Source organism: Erpetoichthys calabaricus, chromosome 14 (assembly GCF_900747795.2).
Source record: "Erpetoichthys calabaricus chromosome 14, fErpCal1.3, whole genome shotgun sequence".
Lineage (NCBI taxonomy): Eukaryota > Metazoa > Chordata > Cladistia > Polypteriformes > Polypteridae > Erpetoichthys > Erpetoichthys calabaricus.
This window is the reverse complement of record NC_041407.2, coordinates 62,968,223-62,985,288: the sequence shown is the minus strand read 5'-3', so window position 1 is coordinate 62,985,288 and position 17,066 is coordinate 62,968,223. Positions and strand designations below refer to the sequence as shown.

Genomic DNA, 17,066 nt, shown 5'->3' with positions numbered 1-17,066 from the left:
ATAACTTGCAATGAGTCTTTTACAGCGCTCTGGAGGAATTTTGGCCCACTCATCTTTGCAAAATTGTTGTAATTCAGCTTTATTTGAGGGTTTTCTAGCATGAACCGCCTTTTTAAGGTCATGCCATAGCATCTCAATTGGATTCAGGTCAGGACTTTGACTAGGCCACTCCAAAGTCTTAATTTTGTTTTTCTTCAGCCATTCAGAGGTGGATTTGCAGGTGTGTTTTGGGTCATTGTCCTGTTGCAGCACCCAAGATCGCTTCAGCTTGAGTTGACGAACAGATGGCCGGACATTCTCCTTCAGGATTTTTTGGTAGACAGTAGAATTCATGGTTCCATCTATCACAGCAAGCCTTCCAGGTCCTGAAGCAGCAAAACAACCCCAGACCATCACACTACCACCACCATATTTTACTGTTGGTATGATGTTCTTTTTCTGAAATGCTGTGTTCCTTTTACGCCAGATGTAACGGGACATTTGCCTTCCAAAAAGTTCAACTTTTGACTCATCAGTCCACAAGGTATTTTCCCAAAAGTCTTGGCAATCATTGAGATGTTTCTTAGCAAAACTGAGACGAGCCCTAATGTTCTTTTTGCTTAACCGTGGTTTGCGTCTTGGAAATCTGCCATGCAGGCCGTTTTTGCCCAGTCTCTTTCTTATGGTGGAGTCGTGAACACTGACCTTAATTGAGACAAGTGAGGCCTGCAGTTCTTTAGACGTTGTCCTGGGGTCTTTTGTGATCTCTCGGATGAGTCGTCTCTGCGCTCTTGGGGTCATTTTGGTCGGCCGGCCACTCCTGGGAAGGTTCACCACTGTTCCATGTTTTTGCCATTTGTGGATAATGGCTCTCACTGTGGTTCGCTGGAGTCCCAAAGCTTTAGAAATGGCTTTATAACCTTTACCAGACTGATAGATCTCAATTACTTCTGTTCTCATTTGTTCCTGAATTTCTTTGGATCTTGGCATGATGTCTAGCTTTTGAGGTGCTTTTGGTCTACTTCTCTGTGTCAGGCAGCTCCTATTTAAGTGATTTCTTGATTGAAACGGGTGTGGCAGTAATCAGGCCTGGGGGTGGCTACGGAAATTGAACTCAGGTGTGATACACCACAGTTAGGTTATTTTTTAACAAGGGGGCAATTACTTTTTCACACAGGGCCATGTAGGTTTGGATTTTTTTTCTCCCTAAATAATAAACACCATCATTTAAAAACTGCATTTTGTGTTTACTTGTGTTATATTTGACTAATGGTTAAATGTGTTTGATGATCAGAAACATTTTGTGTGACAAACATGCAAAAGAATAAGAAATCAGGAAGGGGGCAAATAGTTTTTCACACCACTGTATTAACAGTGAGTGCGATCCTCCTTATTACTTATCCATATTTCGCATGCTGAGAAAGAAACAAGTCATGAATACACTGTCACGGGTACAAAACGAAAAGGAAAACAGGAACAAACACACGAACACGAAAGAAACAACAAAATAGACGGCTATGCAGCATAGGTGGATCTCATTACAATAAGGCACTATTAACCGTTCAACCGCAGAAAAGGCTCCATATTAACAGTGAGTGCAATACTCCTTATTACTTATCCATATTTCTAAAAGAAAAAATGTCTCGACTCCAAAAACGCAAAGCTCAACTAAAGCTTCTAACAAACGATGTACCTAAAAGTAAAAACTTTATGAACTGCATTAGATCCTACAATAGTTCATTTGCTTTTGCATCTACCGGAGTAAATATCAGGCCACCAAAAGACAATGGCCCATACTGCTTTCCCATATGTGCACAAATACTGCATCGCATTGGAACAGTGCACCCTGAAACAAATCAACAACGCAAATATGCACAAATCTACATCCTAGATCCACATGACGCAATCTATCAATCAAAGTGCTGCATCGCAACAGGCACGGATTCAAAACGAAACACCTCCCGTCTCAAACATACGTTAACGGCAAGGAAGGCTACAACGGGCTTCTCACACAGCACAGGCAAATCGATTACAGCTCCAAAACAACACGTCCCAAATACTACACATGCAACAACGCGCCTCTCAAACGGCACAAGCAAAACATACACCAGGAAAATTCATTCGGATTAATGAATGTCATTTGCAATCACTGTCATTCAGTTCACTTCCCTGAAGAAACAACTGGCAATACAAGTAATACATTTACATGTTGTTGTCAAAAGGGTCAAATTAGACTGCCTTCTTTACATTCATATCATGAATATCTACAGAAGCTTCTAACTAACGATGTACCTGAAAGTGAAATCTTTATCAACTGCATTAGATCCTACAAATCGGTATCCACTATGAACATTAACGGTGGCACTGCACGTGACATCCGTCTTGAAAAAATGTTAATTATTGATGAATGTACAATGGCATGAAGTCACTTACTCAACGCCATTCATAAACTTCTACAAACGTTTATGAATAATAATATTCGCTTTGGAGGAAAGGTACTTTTATAAGGAGGAGATTTAAGACAGTGATTAGCTATTCTTCCAGATGCCATGCGCTCAGCTATTGTTCAGTGCACCTTAAAATACGCAGACAATTGGCATTGCTTTCAAAAGATAGTTAGTAAAAAAGATACGATGTCCAGAACCAGATCATAACAATTGCTTATTACAACTGATTGTACACTCACCAATACAGATGGACTTCAGCCACATATTATTACAATTCCTCAAGCCTTTATCTGCGACGACTTAGTTACAGACAGATTTGGAACAGCAATCTCATTAGACCAAATGCCCCTTTTAACACAACGCACTATATTATGTCCAAAAAATATTAATGTGGAAAACATAAATACCCAAGTCATTCCATTACTTCCTGGAGAGACACAACTCTTTCTAAGCTCTGACAAACTTGACTCTGATCACAACAATAGCCATCTTCATTGACCTTACAAGTTCTGACCTGGAATTACCTTTTACACTTAAACGGAGTGTACAAAGAAATTTTCAAATAAACCTTTACACTGTGCCACACACTTTATTGTTTGCTTTCTATTTGCATCATCTACACCGTCACACTATTCTATATCTCATTCATACATCACGCTCTTTGTCATTCCCAACACCAGGGGTTGGCGAGCGAAGCGAGCAGGGGGCGGAGCCCCCTAGTATTAACAGGAAGGTAAAAGATTCATCTCAGACAATTTCCTTTATGAAAAATTACTGCAGTCCCTCTGATCAGGAATACAAAAATCCTCATCATTTTGCAAAAAAAACTACTCACCAAAATATTTTCCTGGAATATTTGCTTAACTTTGGAATAATATCTACTGTAAATACAAAATTTGAAAAATACACATCACAAGTTAAAAATGTCACTGAACATGAACATATAGAATTTTGGGTTTACTAAAATCATCACCTAAAATGCAAAAGAAACAAAGTTATCATGCTGATTCACGTACTGTATATGTAGATTTTACATCACAGAACTCCAATACCCATTTTGCCAATAAAAAAAAGTAATCAGATTCTATATGCTGCTAGAAAATTCTTCAAATTTAGACAATCTAATATTGGAGATTCACTAAGTACAGTGTGTTCAATGCTTTTTACTTTATGGTTGGTGAACAAAGTACTTTCTGGTGAAAAAGTCTTAAGTTTCAGAAAGCATTATACATTTGATCTACCTTTCTTTTGCCAGAATGCTGCACAATTTCATTTTTTCTTTGTTCTCAATATTTCCAGCAGGCAAGTTCTTCGTCTTAGTTTTCGTGACAGATTTCACCTAACAAACACACAGGTAACAAATTAAATATATAAACAGTTCTACTTAAACAGCTTTGCTCAGTAATAACTTTGGCATTTTATAAATAGTTTTCTGAAAGGTTACTGTACACTTCTGTCCTATTAAACACTGTTGTGCATGGTGTACACAACAATCATGAGGACAACTTCAATCTGTTTTCACACAAATTGCAAATCAGCTTTCTCAGGGAAAATTAGAAACAGCATAATTTCACTAACACTAACCATATATCAAGTAATCAACTAAAACATCAAAAAACACACACCAGAAGCAATTGGGGGAAGAATAGATGTTTTACTTATAATAGACATAATTTAGCCCAATCACCAACTTAACTCCAACATCAATGTGCTCTTCACTTTTGAACTACATCAAAATTGAATTTCTCAAACTGAAAACTAAAGTAACTATTTGGACAATACCTCCTGTGCCCTTTTACGTTTTTTTTTTTAAATTATGTACAATGACAGGAAAATACAAGGCGAGTCAAAATTATGTTAACACTAATGGTACTGCTATGTATATACTTGTATACAATGTATGTGCCACATATGGTACATGTGTTGAACATGATGGAGAACAGGTTGAGACATTCCTGTAAATCAACTTGCACATATGAAATATGTTCTGTGAAAAAATTGTTTCTGCCATTCAAACGTTAACATAATTTTGATTCATCCTGTACATTTATTGTCACTGTGACACTAACATATACATATATTTTTATTAAACACTGAAGACATGTAAGGAACACTCACCCAGGACCTCTATATATTTCAATTTTTACATATGTGGGGAGAACCACATTTGAACCTTTTAACAAGGAAGAGCTGCTCTAAGAAAATAAATCACTTGTAAACTAAAAGGTGCCTCACAAACTCAGAAGACATAAAAGGTATAGCAAATCAGAAGGCCAAAAACAGTGCAAGGATCAGTGTTACCTTAATTATACAAAGATGCTTGCTAACTGTTAGGAAGACTTTTGTGTACGTTCTAATACTCTTTTTAAACAGGAGAGGGAAGGAGTATAGGAAGCATTTAATACAGGTTTATACATGATATCATGAGGTAAAGTGTCTGTCGGCTCTCTTTCCAGGAACAATAATATATGTGCATTATATATAACAGCATAATTTTGCCAAAACAGAATGTCTGACCTTCTCAGCAAAAAAAAAAATACTACAAACTTTTACCTCAGATTGGCGCTCTTTAACTTCATTGCATATGAGGTTGTTCTTCAAGTGAAAAAAATCAGAAGGATGTTGATTCTCCAGGTGAAGGTGATCTCCAGGTTCTGGTACACCATTACACTTATTTATTAAGTGCTCTTCTTCAGGGATTTCCAATATGTCATTATCATCCCGCAAAGAAGCCTTGCATTCTGATTTTGGCAACTGTGATTCAGGAATTGCACCATTAGATGCTTCTGCAGAATCCAATTTTAGTACACTAGAAGGTATATCAACAGACTTACTTGCAGTTTTAGCAATGTTGCTTTTTTCAAGAACTTTCTCAACATCTCCATTTTCTTGATTGATAGGAGGTAATGACTGACTCACTCTATTATTTTCATTATGTGCTTTATTATGTTCTATACAGCCCTGTCCCTGTTCACCTAACGGATCCTCGTCTTTACTTTCTATCTGACAAACAACTTCATTAGAGGAGTCTTTCTCATTATCATTAACTGCATTATTTAAGCTTTCTTCAAAAAAACTGCAACAACTTTCTATAAACTCTTCTATGCTTTCATTAGCATCATCAATAGTAGGGTTAATAGACACAAACTGATCAATCTCATTTTCAAAATGCAGTTCTGGTTCTGGACTAACAGCTGACACCGTGTGAAATAAATTTTTGACCAGGTTTTCACTGGGTTTATTTAATTCACTATTTTTATTTCCTAACGCTGCACAACAAACATTTACTCTGCACTCTCTACTTATTAGTAAATTTACATTATCTTTCGGAGCTATTTGAGTTAACGTTTTTATATTTAAAAATCCATTTTTAAGATTTTTGTCTGATAAATCTGTGTCATGTTTATTCTCCTCTGACAAAGATTCAAATGAATCCAAAACACAGGCCAAATCAGGAGAGAAAGGAATAACTTTATCTGGATTTTTTGGAGAACTAAAACAGGGCGGTGATAAAATCTCTTTGGTTAAAGGAGAATTAATTGATTCATCTAAAACAGAATCATCAAGTCGCCTTTTTCTACTGGCAGAAGTGCTATATTTCAAATTTTCAATTGTGTTGGAAGGGGACTTCTGAAAAGCAGAATCATAGCTGCCATTTCTTGTTTCAAATAAAAAAGTTCCATAAGCTTTCCCTGTCATACTTAGAGAGCCAAACTTTAAGTTGCCTGTTTCATCCAGCCTTCTGTACTTAGGAAAAGAGGGAAGAATCTGTTCTTCGTCCATTGTTTTGAGTACTTGTCCTAAAGAAACAAAAAATTAATTTATTGTCTAAAGCATTTTAATGAACTAAAAGTGGAAACTTTCAAGAAAATTTGATTATGAACATGTGTATACAGTACATGATACTAAGGATATTTTTCTTAAAAAAGTGCTACTTTTTACACCACTGAAAACCCTGCCAACACATTTCCAATGTACTAATCAACATTTACATTATGAATGTAACATAAAAACACTATGCCAACATCCAAAAACAATCATGAAAATCCATCCATTTTCCAACCCGCTGAATCCGAACACAGGGTCACGGGGGTCTGCTGGAGCCAAACCCAGCCAACACAGGGCACAAGGCAGGAACCAATCCTGGGCAGGGTGCCAACCTACCGCAGGACACACACAAACACACCCACACACCAAGCACACACTAGGGCCAATTTAGAATCACCAATCCACCTAACCTGCATGTCTTTGGACTGTGGGAGGAAACCCATGCAGACACGGGGAGAACATGCAAACTCCACGCAGGGAGGACCCGGGAAGCGAACCCGGGTCTCCTAACTGCGAGGCAGCAGCGCTACCCACTGCGCCACCCATCAGGAAAAATGCTGCATATTAATACAGAGGTAGAAAGTGAACTGGAGCTGGAACTAGAAACAGTTCAACAATATGCAATTAAGAATGAAAGAAAAACCCCCACAGAATTGCACACCATCGGTCCATTTGCTTGTACCACCTTTATAATACAGTATTGAATTTCCTCTTGCTTTGAAACTCATGAATCTTTACTGACTAACCAGATCATAAAAAATCACTTATGTTTTATCAGTGGTTATGGTTTATAATAAGCTTTCAACATTGATATAACTTACATATACTGCTAGCTAGGAAAGAGCATAGCCAAATAGTTCCTATTAAAATGCATCAAGCTAAAATGCTAACCGCAACGTGCCAGAAAAAAAAGTCAGTCATGATGGAACTAAAGTGAAGACATTTGGAACTACACACACAAGACATTTAACAATACATTACATAGAAGAATGCATTGGCTTTCAACATATGTAATCTTTCATCACATTCGAGTGAAAACACTTGTTTACTTCTTTTTGAATATTTCTTCAAATTACTGTAATGTTAATGAAACTCATTAAACACCACTGCAATTAGAGAAAGTGACAAATGAGAGTAGACCACTCAGTCCACCAAGTTCATCTGTTTAGCTAATAAAGTTGTCCCAACATATCCTTCTTAAAGGTTGTAAAGGTTTCTGCTTTAACTTCATGTCTCCATAGTATGTTCCAGACTTAAACATATCTGAGTAAAGAGGTGCTTCCTGGCTTCAGTCCTAAAAGCTATTCTACTTAATTTGCACAGGTATCAGAGTATGTGATTCACCGTTAAGCTGAAAGAATTCTACTGTATCTACATTATCAATGCTTCAAACAAAGTTGAAGACCTGGATCAGTTCCCCATGCAGTCTCTTCTGCTGGAGAGTGAACAGGTTTAATTCTCTAGGTCTATCAGAGCATGACATGTCCTCAAGTCCTGGGATGCACTTGGTTTCTCTTCTCTGTTCAAGTTCTGTTGAACTTTTGGAGTGTGGTGATCAGAACTGCACAAAATTATTCCAAATGCAGTCTCAGTAGTCCATTATATAGTCTAACATCCCTCAAGTTTTGCGATATAACCTAACATTTTATTTGCCTTTTAAAATTGTTTCTGGACCCGGTTTAGACAATGAAAGCTTTGTGTCAACATAAATGCTTTTCTGAATTTGCTTCCTGTAAGACAGCGAATATTATCTTTTATTTATAATTGCCATTCCTTTTGCCGACGTGTAGCATTTTGTAAGTTTCTACATTAAACTGTACATTCTAAGTGTTTGCCTAGTTCTGAAGCATGTGTAGGTGTTTTTGATTTTTTTTCTATTTTCTTAATGCCTGCCATTTCTCTATTTTAATGTCACCTGCAAATTGCACAAGCTATTTTAATAATTACTTTTTATTTTAAATTAAATTGATGGATATTTTTGAAATCCAATAAAAAGTACAAGCCACAGAAATGCTCCTGAATATTTTTATATTATATTTATATATATTTTTATATTAATTAGTGTATGGCTAGAAATGGCCTTTTGAAGTAAATGTATGCCATTCCAAGACACAGAAGCACATTTTCTAGGAGTTTCACACTCAAACAGTTCTGTAGCATCACAAATGCAGACCTACCTATCAGAACCACCGTTGTCTGGACGTGAACAACCCCCATCTACCATTACACCAATTACGGACATTTCCTCCATATTTTTCTATCCCAAGAAGGAAAATAAATAGTGAGCAAAAAGACTATTTACTGCATCTTTTCAGTTACTCAGAGGGAAAAGGAGATAAACGTGAAACAATTATTTTAGTCAAAAAGAACCTGTCAGTAATGCAAGTTCAAATGGCATAATTCACTTTCATTCTGTTAAGATTTATTTTGAACTAAAATATGTAGATGACTGTTTCAGGTTTTCACTCATGTGAAGATTGGTATCCTGAATGTGTATATATGCAGAACGAATCTATTAACAATTATTGTCAACCTGTATAAAAATAAAAAAAAAAACTCACTTAACTAAGACAGGGGAATTTACAGGAAATGGAACTGTTAGCTAAAGGGTCAATGGAAACAGCTACACAACACTACCTGCTGCTGGCAGTTAAGTTGCCTTGCAATTTTACATAATTATATAATAAGGGATCACAAACCAGTTCTCACAAATATACTTAGAGTTTAAACAGGAACTTGACACAGTCAGTCAACAGTGAATGTGCAGCTTACATTCAGTATACTTCCCATTCTCATATGTCACAAACTTTTTGTTCTTTCGAATGTCAATATGAATATAATCCTAAGGTTTCATCTCACCTTTAAAAAAATTATCACTTTACCAATTCCCAAACTTAAATTCAACAGTAGGATCGGTTTTCATTAATACTTATAAAAATATGAAACTTTATTACTAAAAGAAGAAAAAAAAAAAAAAAAACAACAACATCCAGCGCATGGCTTCTCGGTGGTTGTGACCATGGGGTTTAGCACTCATTCCAAGGATGTGTATGCTAAGGAATTATAACTCTGGCCAATACTGCTCAGCATTATTGCAATTACAAACCCAAGAGTTTCTCTGTTCAAATGGGGCTCTGGTAGAGATGTTTGCCATTTAAAATTTGGAAGACAGATGGAAAATTACAGCTGTCAGGTACCTTTCTATCTCTCAATCAATATTCTAACTCACTTATTCAGATCCTTTGGGGATATAACACACAGATCCTAAATATACTGGACAAGGAGGGATCCAACCCTGAATGGGATGCCAGTCTATCGAGTATACAATGTCAACTAAATATTTGAGATGCCGACCACCACTAGGAAAAAAAACACCTTCAAACAGAAGTCTGCCAAGCTGGTAACTGCAAAGCAGTTTACAGATGTCACTTACCTTTCAAATCCAAATTTGAATAAATGTTTCAGAAGGAGCCTTGTATAAACAACAGTTAGGCCAGCTTATATCTGTACTTTGGAAAGAGAGATAAGGAACTATCAAAATCAATTACGGTCATAAAAATCACTCTTTCACAATATCATTACGATTTAACGGAATCAAAGTAGCTGCTTAAAATGTGTGTGCATACCTGAAGCTGAAGTACATCTAGACTGAACACTTCTAAAAGACGCATTTTTCCAAAGTGAGACCAAGTTTTTCACTCTCCAATATTGCGTACAGGGTAGTCGGATGGCTAAGGACCTTGCTTCACAATACTCGTATTATTTCCACAGAGCATTCGTGGATCGTGCCGATCACCCACAACCCACTATTGACTTGATGGCGTCTCAAAAATACGCGGTGGCCTTAGCGACTTGTCCTTTTTACGACGCAGGAATATACTCCGGCCTTCAAAATTATTCCTCACAAAAAAAGCGAGCATGCAAAATAATTAAAACGTTCCAAACTCCAACATACTGTAATCGTCCACCATAAACGTGTATCAAAAAAAAAATCTACAAGCAGTCTGCTAGACCACTACATGTTTTACTTTTCGCGGCGACATAAGCTACCATGTTACGAACGGTTTTTGAATTCGAATTGATGCCGGCGGAGGTTGGATGGGCGGGACAACATCTACAACCAGGCAAGTAAAACGTAAGAAACCGACATTCAATTTGAATGACTGAACGACCGTACTGTCGAGGGAAACAAAACAGCGGCACTCGTTAATTACTCGCACGACCAGGGAATGTACGCGTTTAGCCTACTGAATACTTACATCGCATCGACTAACCCTACTAAGCCTTAAGTTTTTCACAAACTAGATTGTAAAACTACCCGAATTACTATACTTAGAGTTTGTTTAGGGTTAGTAGATATTTTATGGATTAATTTACGGCCAGGTGAATATCCTTTTGGGATACAGAGGCCTGCCAGCCGCACTGCGCACCTGCAACAAATTAGATATTTTAGATGTTTAACAGATTTGAGAATATATTTTCTGCCTACCATCTAACCGAACAAGACACACGAGTAATAAAAACGGCGTATTAAAGAAAAAAAAACTATATACTTTAACATTCGAATTTCTTGGGCGCACTACGTTGTCAACATCCGCAACGGCCGACAAGAGTTTAATGCTGGAGAAGGAGAGTGAGGGGATGAAAAAACACACACGTCACCGTCGGTGTGTTATCTCAGTTTTGCTTCATTTGCTCCGAGATGATGTAAACTCAAAGAAGTACAGATAGCCTACGAAACACTACAGCATCAATATAACTGACGCTGCACTTGCTTGCCACAAGCCAAGCAGCAAGACCACTATTCTGATCATTAAATGGTTTTATTTGCAACGCACTCCATATTCTTCAGTGTAATTTTTCACCCTCGTGTTCATTAGCACCAGTTGAAGCCAATATCGCCCGGACTGCAGAAATAAGTTGGTCTGAACAACATGGTGGGCGACAAACTTCAATGCCCCTTACCGTAGTTCGCTGAAACGAAACACTGCCAGCGACTCCGTTTGGAAGTTGAAAGGCAACGTTACCGTTACGGCAATAATTTAAGAAGGGGGTGGGGGGGCTTCTCGTCGGGGTGTGGCCAGTGTTCATCAACGCTATTGACCACCCTATGGTAGCTTCGGTCACAGGCGTTTTCTCTCTTCATTGTCGATTTTAAAAATGAACGCTGTGCACTACAGCTTAAAGCGTGTGTGTATGTATCTTAAGAATGGCAGAACTACCAGATTTTTTTTCTTTCTTTATTTTTAGACTAGCGCCAAGGCCAAGGTCACTTGTTGCTAATTTCTGAAGACAGGAATTTAAAGGGATCTCCGTATCAGCAATTAAAAGGCAGCCCGGAAAGCACAGGGAGACCTTTAAATGTAAAGCGCAACATTCCAAAGTTATCTCACCTCTGTAAAAAAAAAAAAACTTACCTCCCTTCTGGAGGACAATTCTGCGTACTGCGCCCATTTTGCAACGAATAAAACTAAAACGTTTTGTCTATTGCCTTTTTTTTTCCAAAAACAATGTGTAACACTTTATGTTTTATCCTTGCATCCATCCATTATCCAAACCCGCCTATCCAGAGCAAGATCAAGAGAAGCTGGAGCCCATCCCAGTAAGCATTTGGTGCAAGGCAGGAACTGTCCCTGGCCAGGCCATCACTGGGTGAAAACACACACACATAAACACATCGAAGCCAGTTTATTCAGTAATGTTGTCATTTGTGCAAAGAATGAATTTCGATGCATTTGAGTAAAAAGGACCCATTAACATATTACGCATTCATTACATGTGAAAATATCATACTTTGAGACACATAAAAACTACCTGGCACTGCATAGCATTTTCTTAATTACATGTTCATAACCAGAAAAATGAGGTACTACATCATGTACATAAATAAAAATGCTAGAGAATCTGATAAATGTTTTCTTTGAATGTTATATGAAAGGGGAGGCTCAACGTCTACAGCAGGGTTGTCCAACTCCGGTCCTGGTGGGCCGCAGTGGCTGCAGGTTTTCATTCCAACCATCTTCTTAATTAGTGAGCCGTTTTTGCGAGAAGGGTCCGGCTGCAGGTCGCAGACTTGCCCTTCCACGCCCCTGCCCTTCCACGCCCCTGCCCTTCCACGCCTCCTGCCTTGCACAGTCCGCCCCACAACTGCCTATAGTCCGTAGAAAGAGAAGAAGAGCTGCTGTACAGTTTTTCCAATTCGAAAAAGAAAAGGAGCTGAAAACGTTTTCTGACACAGAACAATGGCACAACAGAACCAGGTATGGACTCACAGAATAAAAAGCTTAGTATATTTAAAGAAACTTTAGATCCATTAAACAAAACTAATGAGATGTACGATTATATACAGTATAGTGAATCCAAGTGTTCTCTGTTTATCGTCATTACTGACATATCCTATTTTTAAGCATATCGTTTTAATTATTTTTTACCTCTTGTATTGTTTCTTTTTAATATTTGCCGTATTATTTCATCTATATTAACTTTTTCACTTATTTATGAGATGCTATGTAGAGAATCTGCAATGTTAGTGTACAATATGAAAGGTATTTATGTTTATCGTCGTCATTAACGTATGTTAAATATCTTATCTTAACTTAGTTAAGTTAGCTATTTATAAAAGCACGTTAGCGCTTTCTGCCAAATTAGTATTACATATTATTTTTGTCTTGATTTCCACAGTCACATTTCACCATAAAGGCAGAGAATATAAAAACAACTTTGATAACATTGATTAAATATCCAAATGAATCCAAGTGCCCTCTTTGTAAAAAGCACAGAGACTACAGCATCCTGCTACGTCACCTTCAGAGTCATGAAGGCCACATTGTCAAGTATGCAGGTAGTATATATACAGGGTATGCTAAGACTGTGTGCTTGCAAACAATACTGACGTTTAGATTTCTGAACTGGAACTTTTTTAAATACAGGTTAAAAAGCTGAGCATTTTCCGTTGTTTGGCAGGTTTTACTATTTACAGATGTAACACAGGGTGTGTCCCAAGTGGCCAATTCCATTGTTGTTTTTGTTTAAAAGTCATTGTCAACAGTTTATTGTATGTCAGTATTTAATATTTTTCTTTGATTAAATTTTTTTACCCTTTGTATTAGGGCCTCCCTAGTGTGTGCTTGGTGTGTTGGTGTGTGCTTGGTGTGTGTGCGCCCTGCGGTGGGCTGGGATTGGCTCCAGCAGACCCCCGTGACCCTGTAGTTAGGATATATAGCGGGTTGGATGAAGGATGGATGGATGTATTAGGGCCTTCCAAGCCAAATGAATAGCCATGGCTGTGGAATTTCCATGTTGATGGTATGACCATTTCATATTGTAACTATCATTTTTTGTATGTCTGTATTTAATGTTGTGTCCAGGTTTCCAAAGGACCATTTTGTGGTGTCTCTGTATTTCATCCTCGAGGCCCCCTTCAATTTTAATGAGTTATGTCTCAACTTTAGTCCTCTCTTCTTTCATTGTAGTATTTGTAGAGGGAGGATTATATCTGGTTGCTGGTTCCGATTTTTGTCACCTTCTACAATTTGTGTTGGATATTTGTGTTATGTTTAACTTATTTTATTATATTTGGTTTTTTTTTTAATTTCAACATACTGTCCATAGTGGTTTTGAAGTTCCAGAAATGCCCACCTTTCAAAATCCAGATCATTTAAATGTATGTTTATAATGGTTTGCATAAATATTTTTGTAACATTAAACTCCTTTTAACAACGTGACTCTGCTCAGTCCTCTTTAGAATGACATGCTGGCTTTGTGGAAGAGCTGGTGTAGAATGTTACTTGAGAACTCCAGCACCAAGGGATAAATGAAATTTAAATTTCCTTTAATAACTCTAATTTAGTTCTGCAGCAATATGGCAAATATACTTAGCCATATTGTAAATCAAAGACGAATAGTCCAAATGTTTACCATTATAAACTTAGTGCTTCTTTTTGAAATCACTGAAGTAACTGCTCACATCAGACTGAGCGAGCAAACGCCCTTCTAAATGAAGGCCAAGAACCAAACAAAAAATTAGAAGGTACAGAAACAATGGACAGCCAGGACAGGGTCATTTTTTGTGCTTATTCTTTTCGTTCTTTTTTAACATTTCCTTAGGTAAATATTATTTTCTATGTTTTTAGGTTTAGACTTTATTGAGCCATTAATGAGAAGACAGAGTAAAGACTTGGCACTACATCTGAAATGAACAAATGTCTTGCTATTCTGTTCCATAGCACTGCATTCTGCAGATTTCAGATTTTTTCTTTTAGAAGAAACGTCAGCGTCCCTTCTCCAACATCCAGCACAGGGCACTGATGAGCAGGTACAGACACATCATTTTATAAACTTCCATAAGAAAGATAAATTACATTTTGTTGATGCTGGCTTACAATGCCTGTGGTATAGTGAATAAAATGTATAAAAAGACTTAATGCTTGTCTCAGATGCCGACTGTTATCGTTAAGCAGTAGGAGTCAAAGCCCAAAAGACTAAAAGCCTGTTTTGTATCTTCTGACAAACTGTAGTACTAGTACAACTCTTAAAGGCCTTAAAACATTTGAAATGCATTGTGTGCTGTATTAATAATAGTGTATTGTAAGAAACATTGAAGACTTGTAGAATCTGTGATCAAAAGCAGCAATGTTAATAATGTATAATAAATTAAATTTGCTGTACATTATTTTTTTTACTTTCCTTACATTCCTTGTAAATGTGGAGGAAAAGGCTATGAGCTTTATGATGACCATTTAAAGAATTTCCTTTCTTTCTTTTTTAATATAATGTATTACAGCAGCATGGAATCCTTCAGCATTTCACCGAGGCACAGAAGTGGTGTGCTGAGAACATTTCTGTGTTCAGAGGGCGAATCTCACTCCCTGCATTACTGTCAATGGACAAAGACGACACTGAGGAGGCCCTTCAGAAATTTGATTTGCTATCTGAATTTCCAGAAGAAGAGGAGAGAGAATATGTCTTTAGACATATTTTTTTCACATATGGAAGACATGCATCTGTTTTTAGATTAACGTGAGAGGAAAAAGGAAAATGACTGAGTTTTGTGAGAAAATGTAACAAACATACATGTCCCTCATTGTTCAGTTACAACCTACAATTCTTGTTCTATATTTTATATATTCTTTAACTTTTTTGTAATAAATGTTTCAAACCAACTTCATCTTTACAGTCCATTGTCTTAGTGTTATGTATTAAAATAATGTTTTATAAAGCAGGGCATGGCAATATTTATTTATAAACCACATTTACAACAGCAGCCAGAACTGAACCAAAGTGCTGTACAAGAAAGGGTAAAAGAAGCAGTTCAAATATACCATATGTACACATCACAAAACTGCAAGAATAACCAGCCATTACATAAAAGATAAACTTAAAATACCCATATATACAGTACATATTTATAATCCTGAATGTACGTGAGCCAACATATACAAACAATGTCAACCTCTTGCAGGGTCAAATGGCAGCAAGAAGAAATAAGACTTTAATGATGACTTAAAAATGGCCTGTGATGGAGCAGACCTAATATAATAAGGAGAGCCATTCCAGAGAAAAGGAGCAGCCACCACAAACACCGATTCCTCCTTTGCTTCAGCCTCGACCTCGGCACAACTAAGAGCATCGGGCTAGTAGACCACAGGGATCTTGTTGGCACATACAAGTGAAGAGGTTCCAAGAGGCAAGATGGGGCTGATCCACTCAAACATTTGAAAACAAGAAATAGAATTTTAAAATCAATTCTGAAATGGACCAGAAGCCAGTGAAGTGAGGTCAGTATTGGTGAAATATGGCCACACTTACGAGAGCCTTCAATAAGCGAACAGCAAAGTTGTGGAATAGTTGTAGGCGTCGTAACAGGGCTTGACCAATACCTACGTACAAAGAACTGCAATAGTCCAAATGAGATGCTGTAAAAGCTTGGATGGCCTTTTCAAGATCACAGAAAGAAAGAAAAGCCTTTACCTTAAAGTCTCAGCTGGAAAAAGCTTCATTTAACTTCACAATTTATCTGTCTGTCGAGTTTGAATGAGCTGTCACAGATCACACCTGGGCTAACTGAAGCTTTATGATACGTATATGGAAAGGGGTCCAAGAGCAATATCAGAGACACTCAAACTTTCTTAACTCTTGGACACCATGATCACAGTTTTATTATCATTTAGTTTAAGAAGATGCATTGCCATTCAGGTTTTAATATCATTCAAGCACACATGGAGGGTCTGTATTTTCTTGCTTTGATTTTAGTGGCAAATATATTTAAGCGTCATCAGTATAGAGAAGCCATACTTGTTAACAGTGGAGCCTAAAGGTAACATGCCTATCAAAAAGATAGCTGGTCCAAGGATGGAACCCCACAAGTAAGAGGAGCTACAGAGGATGAGAACTCACCCAAATGAATAGAAACATTCCTATTTCTTAGATAAGATTTAAACCATTTCAGGGCATTACCTTGGATGACTACATACTGTTTAAGGCAGGATATAAGAATCATAAGATCCACAGCATCAAAAACTGAAGTAAGATCTAGCAGTACAAGAATGGCAAAATCTCCAGGATTAGTAATTGGGAAGAGGTCACTGTTAACCTTTAACAAGGATGTTTCAGTGCTGCAAGAACATCTGTATCTGGATTGGAATTTTTCCAGAATACTATTTTCATCTAGAAATGTTTGAGTTAGGACAAGTTTTTCAAAGACTTTAGATAAAAAAGGCAGTTTAGAAATTGGCCTGGAATTTGACACATTGGAGGGTCCTTATTTTGTTTTTTATAATACGTTTCTGCACCACAGCGTGTTTCAAGGCAGAA

General features: G+C 37.3%; 1 protein-coding gene and 1 long non-coding RNA gene across 4 annotated transcripts in view; one reads left to right on the top strand and one right to left on the bottom strand.

The window, feature by feature from the left end:
* Positions 1-11,564, bottom strand: part of LOC114665160 (uncharacterized) — a 33,124-nt gene extending 21,560 nt beyond the window's left edge. Inside the window, exons 1-4 of one of the 3 annotated variants that reach the window (XM_051918822.1) lie at positions 11,220-11,563; positions 9,688-9,763; positions 4,980-6,226; positions 3,668-3,765 (exon numbers count right to left, since the gene is read on the bottom strand). In XM_051918822.1, coding sequence (XP_051774782.1) covers positions 3,668-3,765; positions 4,980-6,209 — 1,328 coding nt within the window. In that variant the 5' untranslated portion in view covers positions 6,210-6,226; positions 9,688-9,763; positions 11,220-11,563. Of the gene's footprint in view, positions 1-3,667; positions 3,766-4,979; positions 6,227-9,687; positions 9,764-11,219 lie in introns of all 3 variants that reach the window. The other 2 variants (XM_051918824.1, XM_051918823.1) reach the window with 2 other exon arrangements.
* Positions 11,565-12,425: 861 nt separating this feature from the next.
* On the top strand, positions 12,426-14,273 carry LOC127525860 (uncharacterized). Its single transcript, XR_007933435.1, has 3 exons — positions 12,426-12,514; positions 12,936-13,095; positions 13,622-14,273. It is a non-coding gene; the product is annotated as an uncharacterized LOC127525860 (long non-coding RNA).
* The last annotated feature ends 2,793 nt before the right edge of the window (positions 14,274-17,066 follow it).